Source organism: Knufia obscura (assembly GCF_036327395.1).
Source record: "Knufia obscura strain CCFEE 5817 isolate CBS 148926 chromosome Unknown scaffold_15, whole genome shotgun sequence".
Lineage (NCBI taxonomy): Eukaryota > Fungi > Ascomycota > Eurotiomycetes > Chaetothyriales > Trichomeriaceae > Knufia > Knufia obscura.
In genome coordinates, this window is record NW_027042701.1 from 436,601 (window position 1) to 462,569 (window position 25,969).

The 25,969-nt window shown below is 51.4% G+C and overlaps 15 protein-coding genes across 15 annotated transcripts; 4 read left to right on the forward strand and 11 right to left on the reverse strand.

Annotated features, from left to right (window-relative positions):
• Positions 1–88: 88 nt before the first annotated feature.
• Positions 89–499, reverse strand: PMZ80_009989 (uncharacterized protein; the record flags this gene model as incomplete). Its single annotated transcript, XM_064878382.1, has 3 exons — positions 89–271; positions 316–419; positions 466–499. The coding sequence occupies 3 exons, from the start codon at positions 497–499 to the stop codon at positions 89–91; spliced, it is 321 nt and encodes a 106-aa protein (XP_064725950.1).
• Positions 500–575: 76 nt separating this feature from the next.
• PMZ80_009990 (uncharacterized protein) lies at positions 576–1,199 on the reverse strand (the record flags this gene model as incomplete). Its single annotated transcript, XM_064878383.1, has 2 exons — positions 576–799; positions 848–1,199. The coding sequence occupies 2 exons, from the start codon at positions 1,197–1,199 to the stop codon at positions 576–578; spliced, it is 576 nt and encodes a 191-aa protein (XP_064725951.1).
• A 229-nt stretch (positions 1,200–1,428) lies between these two features.
• On the reverse strand, positions 1,429–2,457 carry PMZ80_009991 (uncharacterized protein; the record flags this gene model as incomplete). Its single annotated transcript, XM_064878384.1, has 1 exon — positions 1,429–2,457. The coding sequence occupies one exon, from the start codon at positions 2,455–2,457 to the stop codon at positions 1,429–1,431; it is 1,029 nt and encodes a 342-aa protein (XP_064725952.1).
• An 895-nt stretch (positions 2,458–3,352) lies between these two features.
• Positions 3,353–4,345, forward strand: PMZ80_009992 (uncharacterized protein; the record flags this gene model as incomplete). Its single annotated transcript, XM_064878385.1, has 1 exon — positions 3,353–4,345. The coding sequence occupies one exon, from the start codon at positions 3,353–3,355 to the stop codon at positions 4,343–4,345; it is 993 nt and encodes a 330-aa protein (XP_064725953.1).
• Positions 4,346–5,091: 746 nt separating this feature from the next.
• PMZ80_009993 (uncharacterized protein) lies at positions 5,092–5,699 on the forward strand (the record flags this gene model as incomplete). The annotated part of the gene is made up of 2 exons (XM_064878386.1): positions 5,092–5,340; positions 5,391–5,699. The coding sequence occupies 2 exons, from the start codon at positions 5,092–5,094 to the stop codon at positions 5,697–5,699; spliced, it is 558 nt and encodes a 185-aa protein (XP_064725954.1).
• A 618-nt stretch (positions 5,700–6,317) lies between these two features.
• On the forward strand, positions 6,318–7,646 carry PMZ80_009994 (uncharacterized protein; the record flags this gene model as incomplete). Its single annotated transcript, XM_064878387.1, has 1 exon — positions 6,318–7,646. One exon carries the CDS (start codon positions 6,318–6,320, stop codon positions 7,644–7,646), a length of 1,329 nt encoding a protein of 442 aa, XP_064725955.1.
• Positions 7,647–7,663: 17 nt separating this feature from the next.
• PMZ80_009995 (uncharacterized protein) lies at positions 7,664–8,842 on the reverse strand (the record flags this gene model as incomplete). Its single annotated transcript, XM_064878388.1, has 2 exons — positions 7,664–7,746; positions 7,795–8,842. The coding sequence occupies 2 exons, from the start codon at positions 8,840–8,842 to the stop codon at positions 7,664–7,666; spliced, it is 1,131 nt and encodes a 376-aa protein (XP_064725956.1).
• Positions 8,843–10,419: 1,577 nt separating this feature from the next.
• Positions 10,420–11,727, reverse strand: PMZ80_009996 (uncharacterized protein; the record flags this gene model as incomplete). Its single annotated transcript, XM_064878389.1, has 1 exon — positions 10,420–11,727. The coding sequence occupies one exon, from the start codon at positions 11,725–11,727 to the stop codon at positions 10,420–10,422; it is 1,308 nt and encodes a 435-aa protein (XP_064725957.1).
• Positions 11,728–12,799: 1,072 nt separating this feature from the next.
• On the reverse strand, positions 12,800–13,924 carry ERV29 (ER-derived vesicles protein erv29; the record flags this gene model as incomplete). The annotated part of the gene is made up of 4 exons (XM_064878390.1): positions 12,800–12,937; positions 12,994–13,487; positions 13,567–13,679; positions 13,758–13,924. The coding sequence occupies 4 exons, from the start codon at positions 13,922–13,924 to the stop codon at positions 12,800–12,802; spliced, it is 912 nt and encodes a 303-aa protein (XP_064725958.1).
• Positions 13,925–14,777: 853 nt separating this feature from the next.
• On the reverse strand, positions 14,778–16,166 carry PMZ80_009998 (uncharacterized protein; the record flags this gene model as incomplete). Its single annotated transcript, XM_064878391.1, has 1 exon — positions 14,778–16,166. The coding sequence occupies one exon, from the start codon at positions 16,164–16,166 to the stop codon at positions 14,778–14,780; it is 1,389 nt and encodes a 462-aa protein (XP_064725959.1).
• Positions 16,167–17,084: 918 nt separating this feature from the next.
• Positions 17,085–18,395, reverse strand: PMZ80_009999 (uncharacterized protein; the record flags this gene model as incomplete). The annotated part of the gene is made up of 1 exon (XM_064878392.1): positions 17,085–18,395. The coding sequence occupies one exon, from the start codon at positions 18,393–18,395 to the stop codon at positions 17,085–17,087; it is 1,311 nt and encodes a 436-aa protein (XP_064725960.1).
• A 1,006-nt stretch (positions 18,396–19,401) lies between these two features.
• Positions 19,402–19,896, reverse strand: ALTA12 (60S acidic ribosomal protein P1; the record flags this gene model as incomplete). Its single annotated transcript, XM_064878393.1, has 3 exons — positions 19,402–19,596; positions 19,685–19,762; positions 19,828–19,896. The coding sequence occupies 3 exons, from the start codon at positions 19,894–19,896 to the stop codon at positions 19,402–19,404; spliced, it is 342 nt and encodes a 113-aa protein (XP_064725961.1).
• A 798-nt stretch (positions 19,897–20,694) lies between these two features.
• On the reverse strand, positions 20,695–21,789 carry PMZ80_010001 (uncharacterized protein; the record flags this gene model as incomplete). The annotated part of the gene is made up of 1 exon (XM_064878394.1): positions 20,695–21,789. One exon carries the CDS (start codon positions 21,787–21,789, stop codon positions 20,695–20,697), a length of 1,095 nt encoding a protein of 364 aa, XP_064725962.1.
• Positions 21,790–22,717: 928 nt separating this feature from the next.
• On the reverse strand, positions 22,718–24,710 carry PMZ80_010002 (uncharacterized protein; the record flags this gene model as incomplete). The annotated part of the gene is made up of 6 exons (XM_064878395.1): positions 22,718–23,071; positions 23,116–23,167; positions 23,217–23,415; positions 23,462–23,858; positions 24,593–24,610; positions 24,687–24,710. The coding sequence occupies 6 exons, from the start codon at positions 24,708–24,710 to the stop codon at positions 22,718–22,720; spliced, it is 1,044 nt and encodes a 347-aa protein (XP_064725963.1).
• A 622-nt stretch (positions 24,711–25,332) lies between these two features.
• On the forward strand, positions 25,333–25,946 carry PMZ80_010003 (uncharacterized protein; the record flags this gene model as incomplete). Its single annotated transcript, XM_064878396.1, has 2 exons — positions 25,333–25,731; positions 25,788–25,946. 2 exons carry the CDS (start codon positions 25,333–25,335, stop codon positions 25,944–25,946), a joined length of 558 nt encoding a protein of 185 aa, XP_064725964.1.
• Positions 25,947–25,969: the final 23 nt, after the last annotated feature.

The following is a 25,969-nucleotide window of genomic DNA, read 5'->3' on the forward strand; positions in this document are numbered from 1 at the left end:
GGTTCGAAGCCTTGGAACACAACCTTCTGCTCTCCCCAAGCTCATTATTGCTGCCTCTCCACAAGATTGACCTTGAGCGCAACAACCTCTATTCCAAGTCTATCACTTCATCACCAACGGCAGGCAAGCGTCGATGTGCAGATCTATCCTCTGTGATTTCCGCATCGCCCAGAGCAGCAGTCTCCAGTAGCTTGCGCTTCTTCTCTCGTCGCTGCTGGTACTCCTCGGCGTCTTCGACCTTCACTCGTTTCTTCAATGCGTCATTCTCGCTCTGGTGGCGTCAGTACCTAGGCATATGATTCGATACAAACCCACCCTCAGCTTGTCGATCTCTGTCTGGTCATCATCATCAATGACTGTGGTAATGCCCGGCTCTGATATGATGCTTCGGAACATTATCTGCTGGTTCCACAGCGCTTCTGGCAAATGTTAGCCAGCGCCGTATCCAACAATCTTGCCGCTCACCGATTGTCCGATACTTGAAGTAGAAGATCGCCATAGGGTCTTACTCGTCGTATGTATGGAACCTGTACACCGACCCCTTCTGCTTGACCAAATTGAAGCTATACCTTGGGTCAGTCCATAAGTGCGTCCGACAAGCTGACCGACCTGGTTTTGGTAGAGGAAGATTTGTCTTTCACAACTTTCTCTGGAACGATGTCCTGTTGCTTATTGTTGCTATCGTCTGTTTGATCGAGATATGTCGTACCACAGACGCGGGAAATCTCGACGCTGATTGAACCTTGATCTTTGTACTGCTCTAGAACGTCTGGCAGCTTCTCATCCTTTTTGAGTTGCCCTGTAGATGCTTAGCGGTCGTCCACAGCTGCTCGAAGCGAGTAGTTACTTGTTTCTGCTTCCTCGAATCGAAAACACTTCAGGTAATTGCTGCCGTCTTTGAGCTCTGTGAATCCTTCGATGACCTCGACAATGACTGAGCCTTTGTTGAACTCGTACCGTTGGTAGCAAATACCGCCGGTCCACTTCCCATCAATGCTGACTTCCACAGAGAGAGCATCATACCCCTCGAAATCGAAGTGTTCGTCCACGGTTAGTCTGATGGCAAAGGCCTTTCCCTCCTTCACCTCAACATATCTGGTCTCCTGATCGAGAGCATCTTCAGCGTCCTTGTCTGCATACTCGTTCGCTACGACACCGTCCTGTAGAATCTCAATACCGAAGTGACTCAGCTTGACCATGGTGAACAGCTGCAGTGGGCATAGGTATGAATTGTCCCTGGAGGTGCTCGAGATTAAGAGGGTCAAGTAAGTAGTGATCAGAGCAACGACGATAGGAGATGCCAGGAGATTGTTGAGCCGTGCGTTTGCTCAACAATTTTTGATCAAGATCGTGAGCACGAATTGACCATCGTACCGTCCACATCGAGAGCATACCTTACCTACTTCCGTCAATTGCCTGAGTAGAGATTCACGGTGGAAGGCCTGCTCTGCGACTCGGCAGCCACACCTGAAACGATCTCCTCACGCCCTGCCAGTCACCCTCCATCGTCTCTGCTTTGTCATCATCCACAAACTCAGGATTGTTCATCCCTCCAAAGTCAATGACCCACGCGTCTAATGCCTCATCGATAACAACGTTACCCGCATTGACATCGCCCCAGGTAACCCCATGAGCATGCAGCACCTCCACAATCGCTGTGACCTGCTGTTCCCCCTTCTTGTGCAGCTCGCCCCGTGTCCAGCATCCGGGGCTCAGTAAGTCTGTGCCAAACGATGAAGCAGGGATCATATCGATTAACAAGCCAATACATTCTTCCTCGACCTCCCCGGACACAACGATGCCCTGTACTTCTGGTAGCTTGATCCCGCCATTGGCTGAACCCTTCCTCTTGATGTCATTCAAGATGTGGAGCTCACGGTCGAACTGTTTCTCACGGCCAGCCTCCCTTGGCTTAAAATACATGTATCGTCCTTCTGATACAGGCAATCTTCCCTGTAAACCTATTGATGGGTCATGGTCGTCTAGGTTGATTTGACTAGCAGCAAATCGGTCGATAGCGCTGCATTCCAGTGGCAAACTTACAGTTTTCAATGGCAATATGTGAAAAGCTGGGGAACGTGAAAATTTATCCCCGCCTACAATGCGAGTGCCTCCTGGGACCTCCGCCTTGACAATCTCGAAGGTATAAACTGGCGAGTGTAAGAGGTCTTCCAGGGTGAGACCTTCGAAGGACATCTGTGGAGCACGTTCTTTCAGGAGCGGCATGCAATACTCACAGTTATATCTGAAGGGCTCTGTAAGCCTCACGAATCCGTGGACCTTGTCTCGACTCGCCTCAATGATTGAGAAGTACTGTTCGCCGAAGGATGTCGTGTCTATCTCTTTGTGGCGGACTGTGATACTGAATCGAGCACAGCCACGCATGGCCAGTACCCAAGACATATCATCATTGATTTCGCCTGCCTCTACGGCGTATGCAGATGTCGTGGTGGCCATGCGTCAGCTTCAAGATCTGGTCGGGTGACCTGACATGCCAAATTGTACAGCGTCTTTGTTGGTCAACGTAGTCTGAAGGTCGCAAAGACATCAAAAGATATAGCTCATGAAGGTACTGGAACAAGCAGTTCAACCGCCAGCACTACTATGTCTGGGATATGCCACAATCCACTTTGAGCACTTCTATATCTACCTCCCGGAACAGCTCGTCTTGCTAGGGAAGAACAAGGCTCTTAAGCGGTATCGTGCAGAATGAGGTCTGGTTTCAAGAAGGGCAGCTCGAGTTCGATAATCGGAAGCTAACCTTTTTTTTTATGCCAAATGGGTCACGTAGGTCAAACGGGTCACGAAAACAAAGGTACGGCGGAATTTTATGCCAGAAACGCAAGTCGATCAGAATTTCCCGGACTGATTCTCAAGTTTAGACCGCAGTTTTGAGTGATGTTCAAAACGACGCTGCCGTCTCACCACCATTACGAATAATTGTATATACACTACGTAGGCTGATTCACCCATCGATTCCCTATCCCAGTATACTAATCTTATATATAGGTATCGTCAGAAGTAACCCATTCGAGCTGCGTTTTAAAAGCATCTTTCATGTTTTCGTGACCCATTTGGCATAAAAAAAGGTTACGAGCCACGCCAAGAGAAAGATGGCATTTGAAACTCGACGCGTCAACCGCTCAACGCGTCCCATGACCTGACCATCTGATACACAACAACACCGAGTCCACCAGGCAACCTGTGCTCATCACAGCATAATTGGTATCGAGTGGCCGTCCACTGGCCTGGTCATGACAAGTTTACGGATCTATTGAGAACTATATAACAACTTTGCCCATCTCTGCATCGCCCCTTCTGCTTGAACTCTGCCTGCGCCCACCCACCCAAAATGCAGCCCACCAAGCACCACCTCCTGATCCTGCTCACCCTTGTCACAACTCACCTCCATCTAGTCGCCTCCTGGGGCTCCCTCGGCCACCGCACAACAGTCGCCCTCTCCCTCCTCCACATCCCCCAAACCCACCCAGCCCACACTCTCCTCTCCTCCCTCCTCCACAACCAAGACCCAACCACAGCAGGTCTCTTCCCAGATAAGATCCGCTACATCCCCAGCTTCGCATACACCGCACCATGGCACTACATCGACGCACTCGACAACCCACCCCACCAATGCAGCATCAACTTTACACGCGACTGTCTACCCAGCGAAGGCTGTGTCGTAACTGCAATAGCGAACCACACCGAGCGCGTCGCGGATCAGACTCTACCGTTCTGGCAGCGAGGCCAGAGTATGCGCTTCATGCTGCATTTCTTCGGGGATGTACATCAGCCATTACATACTGAGAATCTGAGCCGTGGTGGGAATGACATTGATGTCATGTTTGACCGACAAAGGCACAATCTGCATAGTGTTTGGGATACATTGATTCCGAAGAAGATTGTGGAGATTGCGGGTGATGGGGGTGTGCTTGGAGCTGCTCAGAGATGGGATTTGGGGAACGAGACGGAGGCTGCGTATGCGTGGGCTGAGTTTCTATATTCGAAGTATGGACATGATGATAGGGTCGCGGAGATGGTGGATCACGTCTGTGTTCACGATGCGGTGGAGTGTGCGTTGCGATGGGCTAGTGAAGCGAATGCGTATGTCTGCAGTTATGTTATGAAGGGTGGCTTGGAAGACCTGGAAAGCAAGGACCTTGGCGAGGAATACTTTGAGGGAGCTGTGCCCATTATTGAGGAGATGATTGTCAAAGGAGGAAGACGTCTGGCTAGGTGGTTGATGATGGTTGCGCAAGACCTCCACGACGCGGGCATCAGCGGCGTCGACGAGCAACTCTTATGCAGGAACTCTGAGGGTTCACCGGGTTGCGGCGCGTCATAGCCAAAGGGCAAGGCACAGTGGGTTCTACAACTGACGAGCCGTCAGACTCGTCGTGGCCTTGCTTGCCACTTCCACACGTCATATCAATCCTGCGGCATATAATCTCTGCTGTAACAGGCTCGAGCTTTCAGCCTACCAAGCAGTTCAGGCCTTCATAACGGTTCGAAGAGCTTGCAATGCGCCTGTCATGCAGTTACCTGATCAAAAATCCTTGGCAGAACGCGGAGATTGGCTGAAGCAGCCTCGGCAGGTCTCGCCCCGGAACTTCGCTTGCTCCTTCTATGCCCAGCACGTGGGTGCAGCGCGGGGAACCAAGGCACCCAAGCACAACAAGCAAGAACATAAGCAAAAGACTCTGGTTCCAAATTTTCCGCTTTAGTGCTGATGACTGACCTGTTCCTTCCACTGGTATGCAAGATTCTGGCCAACAGCGGGTAGGAAGACCTGCTTGTGCCTGTAAGCGGCGGAGGAATGACGACAGAATCCCTCCTCTACAAGTGAGATTCGAGCTCGATACAGCTTGCTTGCGAGACATGCAGCTGCGCGATTTGAGGGTTGCATGACAAGCATGAGCTTCTTGGGGAAAGCTTCGAACTTGCGCTGAAGCGTAGAAGTGCTTGACAGGTACAGTATATAAGTACCGATGTAGCTGGAAAACTGCTTCACGTCAGCCTGACACCTCGAACTGCTTCAAACTCACCTTCGATCTCTTCCATTGTTCACAGTCGCTCTCGCATCCAGCAAATATGAAGTTCGCCGCAGCACTCGCTTCCCTAGCTGTCCTGGCCGCAGCCGCACCAGCACCAAGCGGCTTGGAGGGCCGCAATGGAGACAAAGGCTGCGTCAGCCGTGAACACGTCCAGTACCTCGTCGACCAGGAAACCGTCTTCCTCCAGCACACCGACCTCGCCGCGGCTCAAGCAGCCGCAGATGCGATCTTCGCCGCCGACATCGAGGAATACGGAGACTCGATCAATTCTTTGCGCCAAGCACCTGTAAGCTCATCAACACCCTGCACCTTCAGCCTGACTAACAATACCTGCAGCTCGGCACCATCGTCGAAACCGACAAGGTGACCTATGTCAACGACACTCTCTCCACTCCAGCGATCCCACAAATCGACTCTCTCAGCCTGACGGTCGATTGCAACCAATTCGTCTGGCAATGGCGGTTCTACGGAATCGGACCTGGTCCAAACCCATATATTCAAGGCTTCACTCTGGTAAAGGTCAACAGCGCTGGGTTGATCAACTACCAGTATGTCGAGTTCAACTCACTTGCATGGGCTGAGAACAGTGGGTACACTGTCACCCCTCCGACGACCGGGCCGTTTGCTGCTCCCCCGAGCAAGTAATATCTTCGGAGATGAGCTGCTAGGCTGAAGGTATGCCGAGAGGGTGTGAGGTGACGTTGAAGACTTCGAAGTCTTCGTGGTGGACATAAGGCAAAACGTCGAATATAAATGGTAATGATTACGCCTTTCGGCTATTCATCGTGTATCGTGCAAAAGATTCACTTTAGTTGCTGCGTCCCTCTGATCGAATAGTATCGTTATCCTCGTGTCCGTGCACATTGGGCCGCATAATCTGCTAAGCGCCAACGGATTGTCGTAGGCGCTTCCTGTTCCCCAGACCACTGTCGAAGCCGCCCAAGGCTAGGCCAACGCGGCACAGCACACATAGTGTTTCAGATTGGCGAGGATCGCAGGCCATGATCGTATGGTTGTGCTGGAACTTTCTTTGCGGCAGATCTGCCACAAGGTGAAATGGTCAGTCTTAGCCTCGGCATTTTCGCTACAGTATGCGTAGCGGAACTATTCCTGGGTAGTGTTCAGTTTCGTCCAGCAGGTTAGCCGTCCAGCGGCTGCTCTGCTCAAACATGGCTGTCGAGTTGCGCCCGCTATGATTTATTATGCTTGCAGTGCCGCTCAAAGTGTGTCCATCATGCGTTATTGCACTTACGCTGCGAAGAGATGAGTAACCTTACCACCTTGAATAGCAGCACTCAACACCAGCTCACCTCTGGTTGGCACGACGGTCCAGATGGCAGAGGCACATTCGACATCATCTGGACATCATTCTTCACCATCTTCGTGTGCACGTTCACCGTACTTCACCTGAATTTGCCAGCCCCAACCGACACGAATAGGCAGATCTTACTCCGGAAAATCAAGTGGATGGTGTTCGCCATAGTCATACCAGAGCTCGTCACAGCGTCGGCATTTGCTCAGCGTGTTGCGGCCAGAACGTCTGTGCAGGAGCTGAGCAGAATGCACCATCTGCGTTCCGTTGGTAGAGATGAGAGGGAAATCAGGCTAGATCACTGGTCGATGCGCCATGCCTTCTACTGGAACATGGGAGGCGTGTGGGTGAAGCCGAAAGGTGACGAAGCGGCATTTCCGATTGATGCAAAGCTGCAAGCCCTCCTTGTCTGGCATGACATCGTTCAGCTACCGGAGATCACAGAACGAGAGATCTGGGACAAGAGCAAGAAGGACCGCCTCGCAAAAGTCTTAGCCTGTGGACAGATCGGCTGGCTTCTGACCCAGTGCATCGCTCGTGTCATCCAAGGCTTGCCGATATCATCATTGGAAGTTGCGACTGTTGGGTTCGCACTGCCGAGCTTGGCCACGTTCGTGCTGTGGTTCAACAAGCCAAATGATATCGAAACTCCAACGGTGATCGCTTTAGACTTCACCATGAACGAGATCGCCGATAAGCTGGGAGGTTTGTACGATTCCACCGCCGAGGTCAAAGATACACCCCTGGACAGCGTCAGGCCGATCAATAAACCCAGCGCAACATCGGAAGTCGTGCTGAAGGTAGCTTGGTGGCCATACAGGTCCCGCTTTCTTGGACCAGCCAACCGCATCCGCAACGATATCTTTGCGTTGAAATACACCATACTAGATCAGCTCTTCGTGTCCTCTGTCTGGATAGGATATGGTGCGGTCCATTTTGCAGCCTGGAATTTTAGCTTCCCAACAGAAGTGGAGAAGTACGTGTACAGGATATCGGTGTCATTGATGATGGGGTCGATGGTGGCAGCCTGGGTCGTTGGCAATAGGAAATTCTACCTGATCTTCAGCTGTATATCTAGCAGGCTTCAGAAGTCGTGTAGGCGAGTTTCTGATGAACGCAAGCAAGTTTCCACTGTCCAGATCGTGCTTGGTGCAGCGACTGGCCTCGCCTACCTTATTGCACGGCTGTGCATCATTGCGGAGGTTTTAGCTTCACTGCGGGCGTTGCCTAAGGGTGTATTCGAGACGGTCGAATGGACAAAGTTTGTACCGCATGTATGACACATAGCTCTCTCGGATCACAGCAATTCATCGTTGGCCTGCTTGAAAATCCTCCCAATCTCAAGCGCTACAGGTGCCCATTTCATAATCGTGTTGTGGCCTATTGAAGAGTCAGCACGTGCATCAGGACGAAACAGCTAACACATACCACCATAATTGAGAATGACCTTACGTAGACGCCTGTTTCCGTGACGCCATTCTTGCACACTACCGCCATGGCCAAGATCCAGCCGGTGATCATAGGCTTCGCCTAGGTCTTTCAGCATTTCGGATGCTGTGGTAGCCAATCGATGCGTCATCTCGACTGGTATAACATCGTCCGTCGTGCAATGCACAAAGGTGAGCTTGAGATTCTCGTATGACGACAAGATTGAGTCGAGGTGCTCCGTCGTAGACCACTTATCTGCGAGTCTGTGAATAAACCAGGTTTGGAGAGGCCGTATGAAGCGCAGAGGTGCCAGCAACTCAATGCCCAAGAACACCTTGTAGTGCATGAATGCATCCGCCATGTTGGTGAACGGAGCGCACATCATCAACCCAGCGAAAGACGGGCGTTCACCTTTGCTGATATAGTGCTGCAGAGTGGCGCTAGCAACAGCCGTACCTAGGCTCTGTGAGAGGAGCAATATCCGTTCGTAAGGTATCTGGAGTTCTTTTCGTGCCCACTCGATGACACTTACCGCATCTGTCACGAGACCTTCCTGGGTCGGGTGGCCTGTAGACCGTCCAAAGCCGCGATAGTCGAAGCTCAACACGTACTGGTGCTCTGGATCGTGCACAGAGATAGACCGGTAAGCTTCGGTACGTCGTGTCGAGCCAACAGTCGAGGCGTTACCGTGGAAGTAGATCACCAGCTTGCTCTCTGCGTCATTCTTGACCAGATCGAGAGCAATGCTTCGGGCCTTAGCAGTCGATGCTTGTTGGGCAAGCGAGTCCTCGTGTCGAATATACGCGTTAAGCGGTACGACTAGCCATGCGAAGAGCCTCTCTTTGTCAGTCGTAATAACTGTATGATGAGTTACCTGATTGGGTAGAAAGCCAAAAGACTCTGGAATATCGAGCTTCTGACTCCACCATATTGGTAGCTTGTGAAGATAGAAAACGTGTCGTTGAACGGTCGGGAAGCTGGCGATGAACAAGGCGAACAGCCATAAACCGGACGCAAACACAAGAAAGGAGATAACTTGCTGTAGCATCTTTGTGGATGTGAAGCAATCGATGGACGTACGAGTATTGATAGCATCAGTGTCTTGCCGTTAAACGCGGATGGAACAAGTCGATGTCTCTTGGAATTGATGCAAAGATGAGACATCCATTCGGCTAATGTGGTCGCACTTCCTCAGATCCTGGTCATCAATTGTCTCCAAGCATTTACCTATTTCTTTCCACGTATATTGATCTGAGAGACTGACTGTGTGATCTGCACGCGGACATCTCGAGTTCACAGCAATAATTGCGCTCTCCTACCCAGCAGGAACCAGAAACCACACCACGAAATGATAGTGGCAGGCGTGCCCCAGCGGCCGCCCATACCGCCAAGCCACTAACACGGCGCAAATTCCGCACCATGAAGTTCGTGCCTCAGGCTTTTACACGGAGCAAAAATTCTGTCCCCGGTTCCCACACAACATCCACAAAACACACTCCCAGCCCCCCTCTCAAAAATGCAAAAAAACAATCAACAGCAGGGATTCGCTGGTCGTCACCGACCCAACTACTAATCTGTCGGCGCCTGGCTTGAGTACGGGTGATCGAACGGGAACCCCTATTTTCCAGACCCTATGGTCGATTGCGAAGGATGAATTGGATTGTTTTGTATATATTGGTTTTGCTTTCGGTAGAGCACTGAGCGAGGATCCTTCTCTCACAAAGCAATACTTCTTGTCATGCTCGTGAACCAAGGGAAATCATATTTCAGCTTGTGTCCAAACCACCTGATACCTTTGCTAGGACGAGAAACGATGAGTACAGCTACGATGCTACAGGTGCCTGACTGGAACTACCCATGGTTAAATAAAAATGTCTCGTCTAGGGACAGAGAAATGCCGCGGCGCGGTCACGAAAATAACAATGTTTTATCAGCTCTGACGACATCGGCAGACCTGAAGATCAGGCGGTTTACTACAAAGCGTGATCTAGCGGCAATTGATACAGCCGCCAGAGGATGCCGAAGAGATGAGTAGGACGATCGTAAACATGATCAGGAGACGAATAACGCCGGTAAAGTCAGAATAGGAAGGAGTGAGCCAGACATTCAGTCGGTGGTACCACTACATTTTGGAACACAAGCCAAAGATACGAACTACGCGTAGCTTCTGTTATTCACACTACGTGGTGGCCTCAAGCCTATAACGCTGATCAGGATGATGCTACTTGAGTGGGGCACCGGCCTTCGTTGAAGACTTGGGCACATGGGCGGTATGGCCTCGACAGAAATGATGGAAGTCGCAGGCTGACAGGCCATAGAAGGTGGGAGCCAATGATACTGACGAGAGCGCCGATGACGGGCTGTCCATGGTACGAAAGCGACACGCGCTCAAGGCATAGAGACTGAAATGCAAGGATGCGAGTTACATGAGCTCAAGAGCAAGTCTGCTATGCAGGAAACCCGGGTTGAAGCAGTTTCGATCAGGTGAATGCAATAGTCCGATAAGCTCGTGAGAGTGATGTCTTCATGACAATCCCGGGGAGTATAGTATCTCTAGCACCTCCAATCTTCCTCCTAGACCTGATGCCCGCCACGCCTCCCGTGCTGACCATGCAAGCACTCAACTCACTGCACATACCCCAAGATCCGATCCAACATCCACGTCCCCGCCTCCTCCTTCCCCGGACTCTCCAACATCCTAATAATCCTATTCCCACTCACCCGTCCCAGCCAATTTCCCCGATCATGTGGCGCCTCCCCATCACTGTTCCTCCGTCTCCTCGGCCTCTTATCACTAACAGTCATACCCCTCGTCCACTGCCCCTGCGTCTCAACTCTAATGTCCTCCGGACTTCCCGCGCTTGCTGCCCATAGTGAATCCGTCTCAGTGAGGAGGTAGTATATACACAACGGATCATGCAGCTGGAACGCCGCATCCTCGTCGTGTCCGTGGTGTAATGACGCCATCTTGTCGAGCATAGGGATCATGAATGCACGCATCCACTGTGCAAGCGGTGAGCCGCGTTGCGCGATCTCCTCGCTCTTCCGCAGAAACAGTGAGCGCGTGATTACGTGGTGCTCGGTGATATCCAGTGCCATGAGAACGAGCCTAAGCTGCTTACTCAGATTCGGAGGGTAAGGCGGTAACTCCGCGCCCGCGAAGTTCTCTTTCGTCAGCGGCATCGTCGAGGCTGGTTTCTGCGATGTGAGTGCGTAGACGCGTGCGGCGGCGTGTGGATCGGCCCAGACGTTGAACTCTGCGTTCGGTGTTACGTTGCCTATGCCTTCTATCACGCCGCCCATGCTTATTACTTCGCGGCATCTGAGGAAGGTTTCTGGGTCTTCGGCTGCTGCTAGGGCAAGGTTTGTGAGTGGTCCGATGGAAACGATGCTGATTGTGTCCGGTTCGTTCTCCCGCAGTAAGCGCAGGATCTCTCTGTGTGCTGGTTCGTGGGAGGGTATGAAGTTGTTGAATTGGTCCTTGTCGACGTCGCTGGTCTGCTTCGCAGTCTTCGTGAGCTCATCGTCTGGAGGTGGCTTCTCGAACAACTTCTTCCATGATTCGTCTGGGTTGAACTCAGGATGTGTTTCTGTGGAGCCGCCCATGCCGTCCATTCCGTGGAAGTAGTCTGCATTCTCTGTCTTGTCGTGTAATGGCTCGTTGGCGCCAATTGCCACAATGGGCTTGTATGCTGTGACACCTTCGTAGCCTGACGGTAGACCATTTGCTTTGCGCCATTTGACCTCCTTCTCTAGTATGTGGAAGATAGCAACGATGTTTCGTAAACATGCCCGCACATCGACGTTACCAGCAACTGCGGATATCATCATGACTTCCAGCTCTGAGGCTGGTGCCGCCAGGGCAAGTAGCATTGCAATAACATCGTCATTTCCGGGGTCAGTATCGATTATTACTCTCCTTCTAGGTGCCATGGTTTTATTGGGGTTGAAAGTAGTGGTCCCTGCTTGGAGCGGAAAGGCTGTGTTGATACTGCCGTGGAGTGGCTACTGAGGTAGAATATTGACGACTTTCGCTGTTTGAGCTTTTGAAGTCCTATCCTCGCTGTCCCCGTGACGAGGTGACCATGAAACTCGGCCGCGTAAGTCCTGGAGTAAACATGAAACGATCACCCGGCGTACTTCGGCGGTGAGCACCTTTTCGCCAGCCAAGTCCGAGAGCGGAGCAGAAACGATAGGATGCGAGGGCTGCTGATGCCTGAAGGAACGCAAGTGCCGTTGTCCTCACTTCCTTTTAAGGCAGGAACGATGCAGTAACAGGAGACGAGTGTGGTAGGAGCAGGGTGAAGCGTTGCTCGCCAGATATGTTGCGACGAGGTGCTTTATGTACGAAAACGGCCGGGCCTGATCGGGAATGACGACTCCTTGCGTACCTTGTCTGGCATACAGACGAAAGCGCATCAAATGTGTATCTCAATTGATAATGGAAATGCTACCTGGCGTTCTCAAATCGATACTGTTGCTACAAACGAGGACTGTTCCTGCATTTCTGCGTTTTTAGGCGATATGCTACACTTACTCGATTCTGCATGCGTAGGAATGAGGAGGGATTTCATTGGTTCCGGTCCTGCAGCCCACTTCCAAGCCGTCGCACGACGTCTGGATCTTGCTTGGCCTGTCACTTCTAGATTCGATTTTGATAGCGGGGAGTCTGACGTCTCGAAGGAGCAGAGTCTCGGTGCGATAGAGTGGTACTTTTCTCGAATGGGGTTTGAGGTCAGGCACTGTCCTGTATGGCAATTGCCCGCAAGTTGCAGCACGCAGCTCTTCTGCCGTTAGAACGCTTTAACTCTGGTTTCATGCATGTACATTTGAAGCACATGGCGATCTCGTGTAGCTCATCTTCATCGTCAAGCTCGTATTGGAAGTATTGGAAGACGTGGACATATCCAAATGCGACCCTCTTTCGTGATTGTAAATGTGATTCTGGTAGTGATACTAATTGCGATTGTGGTAGTGATCCTGATAACGATATTGCTGGTGACCTCTAGTACACCTTTTTCTTCTCGTCAACACTGATCGAACCCGGACCCATGTTGACCAGCAACAGAAGTCCTCCAACGATCGAAAGGATCTGGAAGAAATCGTACTTCGCAAAGTCTTTGTGAGGGTGATGAGGATGCAGCTAGAACAAATATTAGCTTCTCTGCCTGCGCAATGACCTGGTGCATCCATGCTTACCGTCCAGAAATTGTTGACCAAGAGGTTGAACACGCTCAACAAGACAACCAGGAGGATAGCGCTAAGTTTCGCCTTGAAGCCGACCACAACCATGACACAAGCGACCAGACCGAACAAGCTGACCACTACTCTACCGAGGCCCCATTCTCCTGCAAACACGAAACCGATGAACAAGAAGATTAGCAAAATGCGACCGGCAAGCTGGATGTACATCTTCTTGTCCTTCTCGTCCATGGTTGGTAGTCCTGCGAAGGCCCTGCTCTTCTTGACGGCCGAATCTCCTAGGACCATGAGTAGGCCACCCATCACGGACAGATTTCGTAGGAAGAAGTTAAGATCGAAGATGAGGCCGTAGCCAAGTGCTTGAATAACGACGACTGCGAGCAGGCCGATGACTGCGTATTCTGAGTAGCGGCGCATGATGACAAGGGTTGCGCAGGTGGACATCGTTATGACATTGAAGATGAGGAACATGTGGGTGAAGCCCCAGGGTACTGTTGTACAAGTCAGTTGTTGTTCTCTGTCACCCCTTGGTCGCTGCTTTTGCCAGGTCCAAGAATTGGCCAGACTTACTATGCCTGAAGTCCTTCAAATAGAGTAGCTGGTCGCTCCATTGCGTGATGATCCGTAGGGCATCTTCGATGAACGTTACCACGATAAGGAAACGTCCTATAGCGGGAAGATATCTGGCAATAGTCAGCATGGCGGTTCTGAGATCCGGTAGCAACGTCGCTGTGCTGCTTCTGCGTACAAGGGAAACTCACGGCTTGAGTGGTTCTCCTAATGTGTTCAAGAAGTCTTCTATCTTGCTGGTTTGTTCTCGAATCTGATCCAGGGGACTTGGGTCGTTCGTCGCGTTGTTACTTCTCGGTCCGCCGAATTGATTGTTCATTCCCAGGTTGTACCCTGCTGTTCCCCGGATTTGGGCCATGACGGTGGTATGTTTTGTGCTCGTGCGTAAGATTGATGCTGCAGATGCGGGTAAAGAGCGAAAGGGCTACGGATGTCGATTGGTTGAAGCGTTGGTCAGGTCGACATAAAGGAACGTTGAGAGTGTCGACGGCTACAGCAGGAAGAATAGTGTCTCAGCAATCGATAATTGTGGGAAGTGGGATGTTACTGGGTTTAAGAGGACACGGTTTTGATCTTTAGCAACGGGTGCACCATGCAGATCCTCAACTTGGTTGTGTGCAATTCGGTTCGCATTCAGAAAGGGTCCACCCTGCCACTTGGACCGCTCCTGCGCTCCTGCATGCTTTTAGGCTACACAGCCTATACAAAGGCCTAACCGGCCCCTAAAGCGTACCGCTCAGCTCTGAGGTGAGATCTAATCTGACACAAAGCAGCTTTGGAATGTGCGCGATCTGCTCTCACACATTTGGTACTCGAGCACTCTAGCATATCATCGGTTCTACCGCTAATGTGCGGAAATGTTACCATGTCTTGTTCTCAGACTTCTAGGGTGACTACAGTACATTCAATAACCTGTTGATACAGCTTTGATTTGCTTGATATCGCGTAGAACTCCCAGAAACACCACAACCCATTTCACCTGTAGCTATTGTATCTGTTGATCTAGCTAAACTGAAGAAAGTGCAAGATCTGGTCCTGGTAGTCCCCGTAGATGACGGCAACCACCAAATGTCCTCCATCGACAGACTGAGGCTGTACGAAGCTCCCTCGATCCCTTTTGGAAGCGAACATCCCCTACCTTGGATCTGGGCTTCTATGACCTCCCTGCCACCTCCCTCGTGCCAGTCTCATGAGGTGGCCCGAATTCTGATTTATGCCGCCCACTCATCCTCCTGCAGACCACTAGAGTTGGGAGCTTGGATGGCTTCAAAGCGGTTGTCGCTCGGCTTAGCCTTCACGGCTCCATTCGTCTTGACGCCGTTGGCCTGTGGCTGCGGCGCAGGCTTTTCGTCGACAGCGAAGCTAGCTTCACTGCTTGTGTCGCCCTCCTTGCGTCCCTTCTTCTTAGACTTCTTACTTTGCACAGATTCCCAAGCATCTTCCTGCTGTTGTTCGCGCACTATGTGCATTTGTTCTTCTTCGGAAACAGACATCTGGTCAGCCCAAGTGCCATTCTCTCGTCCTGAAGCTGTCATTGCTTCGGCTGTGTTTTCGCCGAATTGTGACTTGAGACCAGCTGCGTTGTTGTTTGAAGAGGTTCCATTAGTCGTGGTCGGTGCCGGCTGTGACTGAACCGATTCTTTCGTGGTTGTCGATGGCTCAAATGTGTCAAGGAGCGGTGCTGACGAGCTGCTCTGAACAGGGTTAGCGCTCGATGGCTTGTTCTGCCAGGCGTTGGATGTGCTCGCGGCGAAGTTGTTGGCTTTAGTCTGGTTCGATGTGCCACTTGCCATTCTCGCTTTCCGAAGCTGTTCTTGCTTCTTCTGTTCATGCAGTCTATCGGACTCTTCGTTGATTCTCTTCTGCTCTTCGCGCTTAGCTCGCTCGGCTCTCTTCTTCTTTGACTCGACCTGCTCAAACTGCTTAGGAGCTTGCTTCGGCTTCTTTGGTTCCGTAAGGTTGGTCAAGCGTAGCGACGTTGGTGCGGCAGCCGCAGGCTCAAGCATGTCGGAAATATCCTTCCCGGATGCAGGACGTTCCTGAGGAGACTCGACCGAGGACAGGTCATCGTCGGCATCTCCACCTGCACTGGACGAGAGGTCTGCGTTACTGCTTCTACCTGACTTGGTTGGCTGTGTCGGAGCAGCGAGGCGTCCTGGGGTAGTGCCCTGTTGCTGTGTCTTTGCTTGCAGCTTGGTTCCAGCCTGAGCCTTAGCCAGCTGTTGAGCAAAGTCTTTGTCGTTGACATCGTTCTCGGCATCCCTTGGTAGCTCCGCCTTCTGCCCATTGGCCGCTGTAGCTGTGACAGTGCTGTTAACAGGGGCTGTGATCTTCCTCTTCTTACTCGTCCTCGATGGTTCTTCAGCGCCAGTGGAGACAGCACTTGTGATCTGGGCGGCTGCCTCTTTGACCGTCTTTGGCTTCTTCGTCTTCTTCTTGTTGGTCGATTTAGGCCCATCAGGAGTACTGGCTTGCACTGGAGGTGTCGCAGTTGGCAGGAGTCTGGTGATCAGATCTGGTTTGTAGATGTATGTGGCGACTCCTCCAATAACAATCATAAGCCCATACGAAAGGGCAACGGAAGCGTATGAGGTAGACATGTTGTGTTGTAATGGGTTCGAGGAGTTCGAAGATCTTGACTCGTCTAAAGCGCGGTACTGGAGTAAATTGCTAGTCGACCTGTGCCCTGACACCCGGTTGTTCAGCGCAGCAGCAGAGCTCAATTGAGGTCTACTCGGAGGTCGATGGGAAGGTTTGTTGAGCTAGGGATGATTTATTGTTGAGTAGGAGTGAAAGATGACTGAGCAAGTGTCTTGCTCTTCCTGAATTGCCTGATTGAGCAGGGGTGATTTGTATTACTTCGTAATTTCACCTGTTCCTCGACGTGTCTCAGGAGATCTCGGATTGTCAACTGGACGGGATAATGCAGGAGCGAAGCAGGGATCAGACTGTAAGCGAATGCACTTCTGGTGTCACCGTCGAACGTCGTTGGAAAGCCAAGGAATAGCTCAAAGATGACATGCAACAGTAGTAGTGAAGATGTTCACTGCAGGAAGAAGGTAATTAAGGAAATGTGACGGCGAAGTCAATGCTAATATGAAGAGAGGCTGTGCTCTTAATATCCTCTTGTACTGAGCCTCACCACTAATTGCCGGTTATGTATGGTGCGGGATCTTCACTCAGCCACCAATGGGCGCGTCAAGGATTCACATAAAGTTTGCACTTCTCGGGTTGCCTCAGATCTGAGAAACCATAAATCTGTCCGCAACCAGATCGTAAGCAGTACGCGGCCTCAACCATGAACGTCGGATCACGGCACACAGCGGTATTCGGACTCAACCTCTAGTTATTCTTGCATGATGACAGCTCGGCACGATCATGAACGAGGCAATAACAGATTGGTTTCTTGGACGGCAGAATGCGCATCAGAGTAATCGATGCTTGACATTACGGCCTTCCTGTTTTGTGTACAAATTTAGCGTACAGTACAAACCCTCTGCATATTTGAGGAGGAATTCTCAAGATACAGACAGATTACGAAACTTCGAGATGTAGGCTCGCTGGGGTCTCTGCAAATGTGCGCCTCTGAAAAGCCAATCGTCACCTTCTGAGCTGTCGGATTCCTCTTCAGAGCTCACAGCACAAGAGTCGATTTCCTTCTTTGAACTTTGTTCATGCTCAGCTCTTCCAATCACGCACATCGGTCGTCTCTTCGTATCAGTAAACGGGTCGGGCCGTCGTCTACCCATCATGACATCAGCCGAGGGCGGAGGCATTAGCATCCATTTCGCTTCTTCTCGAGAATATGGCAGCTGCGATACAATGGGTGGATGAAGGTCGTTGACCGCTGGGTGTGTGCCTCGCTGCCACTGCTCCATCTGAGTTTCTGGCGCGGACTCCTTAGTCTCGATCTGCTTCAGCCTCGCGGCAGCTTCGTCGCTGAGCGCGTTGGCGTTTACTTTCATGGTTTCCCACATCGATTTCATCTTCTCATTCAAATTGGGGAGGATCTCATCGTCTCTGTCGTACCGTATCCAGTTCCACTTGTCTGGATGAAGTGCCGCTCGCATAACGTCTCTAAAGCCATCCATAGCGGTAGAGAGCCTCTTCTCCATTGACGGCCGAGGTGCAGCATGATTGCGCTTAGAGGATGCGCTAGATTCAAAGGACGAACGTTTTGAGCCGGTAGTGCCTGTACCATGAGAAGAGGAGGGATGTACATCTCTGAGATGAACAGGTGAGGTGCTGGGTTGGCTCCCTACTGCCGTAGAGGACATACCTGGCGAAGGATCGCGATCATACGCGCCATCATAAGATTGGAGGGGCCTTCTAGGTTCACATGATTCTGAAGACGACTCTGCTATCCCGCTTGCTCGAAGATTGTGTACGTAAGTCCCATTGTCGTGAGCCAGTACTGGTGGTGGTTGCTGTGGTATGCTGGAGGTTGGGCTTTCCAGAGACATCCAGTCATTTCTAGTCTGGGAGGAGGAAGAGGTCGCTGTCTGAGCTCGACTCCGAGTCTTGATGTCTTCAAGCTTTATTCGTTTGTGGTAATTGTGCCATATCTGGTCTTTTTTCCAACCTCTGGGGGGGCCAGGGCCTTCGACGATTTCTTGAGCCCATTCTTCGTTTGTCTGGAAAGGTGCCGGCTGCCTGACTATACCCGGCTGTTGGTAGATGATGTCGTCATTTCTATCCTTCTGCGCTCTCGCTGCTTCCCTCTTCCTCTTCTTGCTGTACTTGTGCTCAACCCATGGAGTACACGAGACATAGTAGAAGATAGCAGACTGTGTGCCGCGCCAAAACCAACTCTCGGTGAGGAAGACCATTGCCTTTCCAGAGGGCTGTGATATGAGGCCTGTCCCAATGCCCCTCGCCCCGTGAATATCCGTGATGTCTTCGCGTGTCTGGGATGGTGTCTGGTGCGGTGAAGCTGCCAGTCAAGCACAGTCTATTGTTGTTTGTGGGGGGAAAAACAAGACGGGCCTTCGAGCCCGTCTACAGCTGTCAGGAATAGAGTAGATAGTGCCGGTTCTGTACACTCGAAGACCAGTCGACTGTAGAGCTTTGTTTGCACCGAGCCATACTCTATGCTTGTAACACGATGGTAATAGTGTCTCTGAAGAGCTTTGTCGGGATGAAATCTTTCGAATCACAGTTTGGGTAGGACAACGAGAAGGAGTTTAGTTGTCAACAGACGAAATGCAACCTCATTTGCGGGAGCAGAGAAGCAGATAGAGACGACGTGGGGGAAGAGTCGTCACCCCCAGACGCGGGAGGTAGTCGCAGGTGGAGAGCGCCTATCATGAGACATGCTCACGGAGCTTCTAGCCGATAATTTATCTCGGCACTACCCCAACTTCGAGCTGCTCGTGCCCGAAGTACTTACATACATACGTGCCTCATGGTACAACATGGGAAGACAACACATGTGGATAAACAGCTTTCATTGAAGATAGAGCAGATGGGAATTAGCCATTGCGGTCTTTCTTTCCAGCAGACAGTCCTGCATGCTTGGGCAAGACAACAGCGGGCAGGACAATCACGAAGAACACCTCAGCAGAAAATTGTTCATGACATTCATTTCTCGAACTTCAAGATCTCAAGGCAATGTTTCTTTTGATTGTGTGTCCGCATGAGTCTTCGCCTGCCAAAAGCTCGTCCCGGACCGTAGTTCTCAAGGATTTGTTCGGAATGTTTCGAATGTCTAACGACTTTCCATGCGCCAGCTCAAGGCTTCAGACCACATTATGTGCTGTCGCATCTTGACTGCAGACATGGTGAGGCCGTAACAGAGTGTCGTGCAAGGCGTGGTATATCGTGGTTGTGAGGTTCTTAGTCGAACAGACCGAAACCCATGTCCTCGTCCGACTCCTCCTTCTCCTCTTCCTTGGCCTCCTCCTTAGCCTCCTCAGCTGGGGCAGCACCGCCAGCGGCAGCGCCACCAGCAGCACCACCGGCAGCTGGAGCGGCACCACCACCTGAGCCGACGTTCAGGAGCATGTCCTTGACATCCTTGCCTTCAAGGGCCTGCAGCAAGTATAGTCAGCTACCCGTCCTCTTTCGTATGATGTTCGCAGTTTGTCATGAGAAGCACATAGCGCTGGTGGTTACTGACCTTGGCGAAGAGAGATGCCCAGATGGGTTCGACTTCCTGGATGTTGGCAGCCTTGATTATTGAGGTGAGCTTGTCGGCCTGTATATCGCATATGTATTAGCATTTAATCTTGCGATATTTCCAATCTCTTAGAAAGGACGCACAGTAATCTCGACACCGTCATCGGCCAAGATGAGGGCGGCATATGAGGTTGCGAGTTCGGCGGTAGACATCGTGAATGATCTGAGGATTGCGACGGGGGGTTTGATCAATTGTCGTTCGTGTAGAAACTTGGTCGTGCCTGAAGTTCAAAGATTCGTGCGAATGAGGGAAGATCTTGCCAAGAGAAGCTAAGGATTTGCGGGACTGACACTCGATTGAAAAGGAAGGTGTAGCGGCTGATTCAGCATCATTCGTTCACACCTCCCTGCTCCGAATGATCTAAAAGCTATTTTGTACTCTTATCTGGTTCAAGTCCAAGCACGCTTTTCAATCTGGTGCCTTGTCTCGAGTAACGACTATTGCATCCTACCCTAGTTTCTGCCCTGTTTACCTATGTTTGAGTCACTCATGTTGCAACTGAAGCAGGCAGAGGATGACTGTATTTCGGGGATGTGCCACACGTACCAATTAGCTACCCTTACGCAAGACTCATGACAGTAAGTGCAGTACTGCTGTTCTCGATGGGCAGCCCGGATAGCTCGGTAGGGACCCCAGGGGTGGTGCCTGCTGCTCAGAGTCATCACTCCTGAAATTGGCTATTGTCTGCCTCTTCACGTCGAACCAAAGCCATGCTCATGACACGGTAGGCTCTCCACCACTTCCCAAGGCTCAGGCACCAGGGTGGTCAAAGGCTTGACAACATCGCCTTGCCACGCTTGCGGACTCTCGAAAGCTCAATCTACTCGCCTCCGACATAACGAGACTTCTTCAGCGGCTGGTCGTATCAACATCATGATTGCTAGTACCGAAATTTGCGCTAGTTCGATTTGCTGCATCATGTTAAGCTGTACCTATCTATATGACTCTGTCTACGTCTGCTTCCAGATCTTCCCATCATGCACAGCAACACAAGCTCTAACGCTCGGGTCATACATCCTGCCTTCAACAAAAGCAGTCATGGCATCACGATTGATACCCTGCAGCTTCGCAATTGTGCTCTGTGAGAACCAAGCAACATGACTCGTGACGATCAAATTCGGGACCTCCTCCTCGCCCTTCTCAACATCAGGCAACAGTGGCGTGGTTCCAGGACCACCAGGCTCATTGTCAAGCACATCCGTCGCCGCACCAAAAATTCGCCCCTCCTTCAGTGCCTTCGCCAACGCCGCCTCATTCACAATGCCACCCCTCGCAATATTGATCAACAACGCATCCGATCTCATCATCTTCAGCTCCTCTTCCCCAATCAAATCTATCGTATCCGGCTCCCGCGGACAAACAATACAAAAAGTCGTACACCTCCTAATCAACTCCTCAAACCCAACGCGCCCCTCTCTAATCTCCTTAGCACCCTTCCGCTCCGCAATCAACACCTCCTTAAACCCCAACGCATGACACAACCCCTCAACCCTCTTCCCCAGTGCACCATACCCAACAATCCCCAACGTCTCCTCACTACACCCCAACGGCGGCCCCTCCGGCCACACCCTCTTCGTCAAACTATTCGTCTTAACCCACTCATCACTAGTATGCACAATCTCATCCACAACACCAATCCTCTTCCGACTCGCAAAGTACAGACCGAGAAAATGCTCCGATACAGCAGGGATGTTCGCGCTCGGCGCATTAACAACAGTAATACCCCGCTTAGCACAATACGGTTTGTCGACCCAGCCCATGCCCGTCGCGAGAATGGCTAACAGCTGCAGATGTGGTGCGTTGTCCATGTCCGAGGGCTTTACATCGGCAACATTGGAGATGACAATCGTGGCGTTCTTTATGCGTTCGGCGATTTGGTCGGCGGTGGTGTGTTGGTGGATGTCGATTGTGTGCGGGAAGGGGAGTTCTGCGAGAGGTAGATGGACGGCTTCGAGGAAGACGATGTGGTGTTTCTCGTAGCCTGGTGGGAGTGGTGGTGGGGTTTGCAAGCTCCATTCTTGCTCGCCGTTTGTGTTTGTTGCCATGGCTGGAGTGTAGTTCTGTTTAGTTTGAGCAGATGTAGAGAGCTGGCGTTTACTTGAGATTGTCCGTTTGCGCGGAAGGTACCCGACAAGGAAGGCACGACGGTGGGTTGTGCCCTTTTTCAGCAGCGATTAGGATTCCGTAAGCAGGAGGCACGGCCGAGCGACCGACTTGGCGGCTGAAGGATTCCGTGGTAAGCTGCCTAGCTGCTGTACGCTGAATACGTAAGCCGGCCCTCAAGAGTGATGGTATTGACCAGCACGTTGACAGTTCAAAGGTTTTGTGAGGCCCGTATAGCATTCGTTCGCATGTTTCTCGAAGCCGTTGCCTCGCTGTTTCCAATTGCTTATGCCAGCCCAACAGCGGAGATATGCTACTGGTTCGTTATCAATCTTGAGGTAGCCCGCTGATGAACGAATCGGAGCACGCCCGAGTCTCCGACCTCGGCTATGAAGCCGCACTACCAATGGGGGACCTGCGGCTCAAAGAAGACGTACGAGGACAGTATAAACAGGTGTCAGAGCATGGCGGTAGTAGGACAACACTTCAAGTGCAATCTGATAGCATTTTCTCATCATTGAGCCCAAGGGACGCCCTTTTCGGTACAAGCTCGGACTAGCGGTCAGCAAAAAGCAAGAACATTCTAGTAAACCATCCTGATCATCCTTGAACAAGGATGCATAGCGCGATTCCTTGGAACCGTTGTACCGCAGGCGGATTCTGAGCGCACAGTCCTGGGACCGCACCTCCTCATACTCTTGTTGATACCTAGTATTTGTCCCCAAGCAAGGTGTCGACGATCTCATCTCCCTCTATGTGCCCTACCAGTGAGAGTCCTGAGACAAGCAGGAGAACTTGTACCTGTTCTGCAAGAGAAGCAGGCTCGCCTTAGAGAGTCCGAGACTTTGCGAGGCGCTGTGGTGAAGTGCTCTAGTCTGAATCGCTCAATTCGATGGGTTTGGGCTGCGCAACCTTGAGCTTCAACCGCCTGACAGCTTGAGGCTCTGCGTCTTCGTCTTCGTCTACGCCCCGTGCCCGCTTTCCGGATCCAACCGGCTTGAGTGTAGGTTCTTTCCCCTCTTGCTTGATGGTCTGCTTGCTGGCTTTGATGGTGGTGTCCTGTCTTCGCAAGAGCTCGAGCAATTCGTCGCGACTGAGGCTTTCGCGGGGCCGCTCTTCAAGAGGAGGTGGTAGTGGTGGCCTTGCGAGTATCCCAATATTTTGCAAACCTCCTGCAAAGATGTCAGCATTTTTTGTGAGACATATGTTGTGGACTTGCCTCGACTCAGGTAGCGAAAGACGAATGTAACCAGTGGCTTACAACCGACCTCATATCCGTCCCAAAGGGGGCTGATTTCGTCCTCAATGGGCGCGTCGAACCTGTTTAGCTTGTTAGGTGAGAGAGCTAATGTCACAAAGCACGGCTCACGATGTAATCATGTCAGTAGCCAGACCCTTCAGGCACTTCTCAGACAACTTGGCCTCGCTCGTTCGGATCGTAGCTGGCTCATCAGCAACAGTAGCTTCCGGCAAGCTCTGAGTAACTTTGTATTTATAGACCTGGATCCGGATTGTGCCCACATGACGAGCCCTCCGCGACGAAATCTTCTTGATCGGCGCTTCTGAGTCTGGGACTATCAGTGTGGAAACTTGAAACAGACTGAGGCAACATACGGGACTCGAGGTGCTTGAACTTGAACTTCTGCAGTTCCTCTTTGCCAGCCCTGTATGCTTCAATGCCACTCAGGGAGCGCTTCAGTGGGTTTTTCTTCCTCCTAGAGTAGTCCTTCTGCATGAGAAGCCTGTCTCCGACTCTGTTCCCATCGACGAAGACATCGCAGGAGAGCGCATTGAAGATGCGATTGAAGTGAAAGCCTGGGTACAACTGCAATTCAACCTCGAAGTTCTTACCAGGTCTGCTCTCCACGTATTTCTCGATGATAGTGCTTTCATCGTCCGGGGACGAATCAAGGTCGTTGTCATTTTGCTCGTTGTAGTCGTACTCGAGTAGGTGTTTCTTGTCAACGATGATACGAGATTCGATCTGCTCGAAGATCGCCATGCTCAGCAACTGCAGACAAGGAGAATTTTTGGAAAGAGAGGGTATGCGGGTCGAAGAAGAAAAAGCATTGGAACATAGTCAGCAAGCTGTGTTCATACGCTAAGGGTAGAGTAGGAGTGTTGAAGGGTGGAATCTTGCGATATGTCCTTCTGAGGTCAATGCGAACTCGGGCGCGTGTTGTTCAGGCAAATTGTGTTCACCCATGAGAATATGCTGTGCTTATACGAAGCGTAATCACATTGTTAGCTCGATAGAATCTGAATCTGAACCTCTCAGAGAAGTCAAGGCGAGCACGATATGATAGTGCATGCAGAGCAGGCTCGCCAACAGGTCTCTGGATATGATTCCGTTGATGTCCCGGGAACCGCTCGCCCGTTGATGTCGCTATCATCCTGATGTCGAGAAAGGATGACACATATCGATCTGGAGACATGGAGAGAGTCATGGATTAGTCTGATCTGACCGTCGAGCCTCCCATAATCACTGAGATTGTCACAAAGTCGATGTGTCCCGAAGCCTTGTGTTTGCGATCCCGGTTGGACGCTGGAGTGGAAGGCGTGGTAGGTTGGCCCTCGCAGGAAATGATGGGTTAGTAACGACTGGCAGATCCCAGTAAAGAGAGGTGCTAGAATTGGAACCTGCCGATATATTCTTCGGCGCTGCGTACAAGTGGAGCTGGTGTGACAGTATTTTGTGACGTCTAACGAAAGCAACCTGTAAAGTCATTGCATTGTGCCTCCAACCTCCTTAGGATCGAGGTCCTGTAGCTGTAGTATCGCTTCTGCCGGACCTTGCAGAAATTCCCACCAGTGTTTCTGGTGCTGGTGTACCACGCACGTCTTTCTCTTGTTCCGAGCGCATTGTGGCAGGTTATCGATCGCAGACCAAACGAGGTTTTAGTTCGTTGAAGCGACTCGGATTCGCTCCGTAACAGCGTCATCAGCGCCTCGTGGTGGTCGGGATTGAGTTTCTCAAACGGTTACATACTACCAACCATCTGGATACTAACTGGCTCGACGTAATATCATTAGCAAGACCACAATGAGGCGCGTATCGTGGGCGTTAGCGTTTGATGCCGTGCTCCTCAGATAGACTAGCTCAAACACTGTCTACAGTTGCCGACTGCAGGTACAATGACACAGATGCGACCCGAAGTCAATGCCGATGGCGAAGCAGGCAAACCGTGGCTTCGATAAAAAGCAAGTACAACTTGAAGAGCAAAAGCAGCAGCTCTGAGTGGGACACAAGCGCGATTAAGCTCGTCGCACAGCGCGAATCATGCTTAGTCAGCTCTTCCCTGCTCTTCGGATTACTCTCGGCGCATGCGACCTACTGCCAAACTGGTACTTTACAACATTCCTCTGCGTAACATCGTTCCATCCATGACTTGAATACATAAAGTCAGGAGTTTTACAGGAATGCAGTGTTGCTTCTCGTGTAGTCGAAGCTGTAAGTCACTCGTGCCTTAGTCTAACAACGCAGCATGGCAACACTCGTGCCCCCTTTCACGCGCGAAACAGCTATCCAGAAGCTCAAGACGGCACAAAAGCTATGGAACACGTGTGATCCGGCGCGTGTCGCTGCAGCTTATACGCCTGATTCCAACTGGCGCAATCGACACTGGTTTGTGAAAGGCCGAAAGGAGATAGAAGAACTTCTGACCATGAAATGGAATCGCGAGAAGAGCTACCGCTTGAGAAAGGAGCTATTCGCATTTGAGAATCGACGCATCGGTGGTCCGGACCGCTTAGGAGGCTATGAAGGAGAGGAAAGGTGGCTAGGCTTGATTGCTGTGCAGTTCTGGTACGAGTATCAGGATAAGGACGATGGCATGAAGTGGAAGCGATGCTATGGCTTGGAGGACTGGACTTTTGATGAGAAGGTAACCTAGCCATTGAACCCTTGACCCCTCTGGGCGGAGATGCTGACTGAAAGTAGGACGGCGGCAAGATGCGGAAGAAAATGATGTCGGGCAATGATGTACTCCTCGGCAGAGATGGCGATGGTACTGCTGTACCAGAGGAAGGAATCGAAGGCAGGTGGTATCTTGATGGCGTTGATGTGGAGGACGTGGACATAACAGAAAAGCATTACTAGCTAGCCAACATAGGGCCTGACGA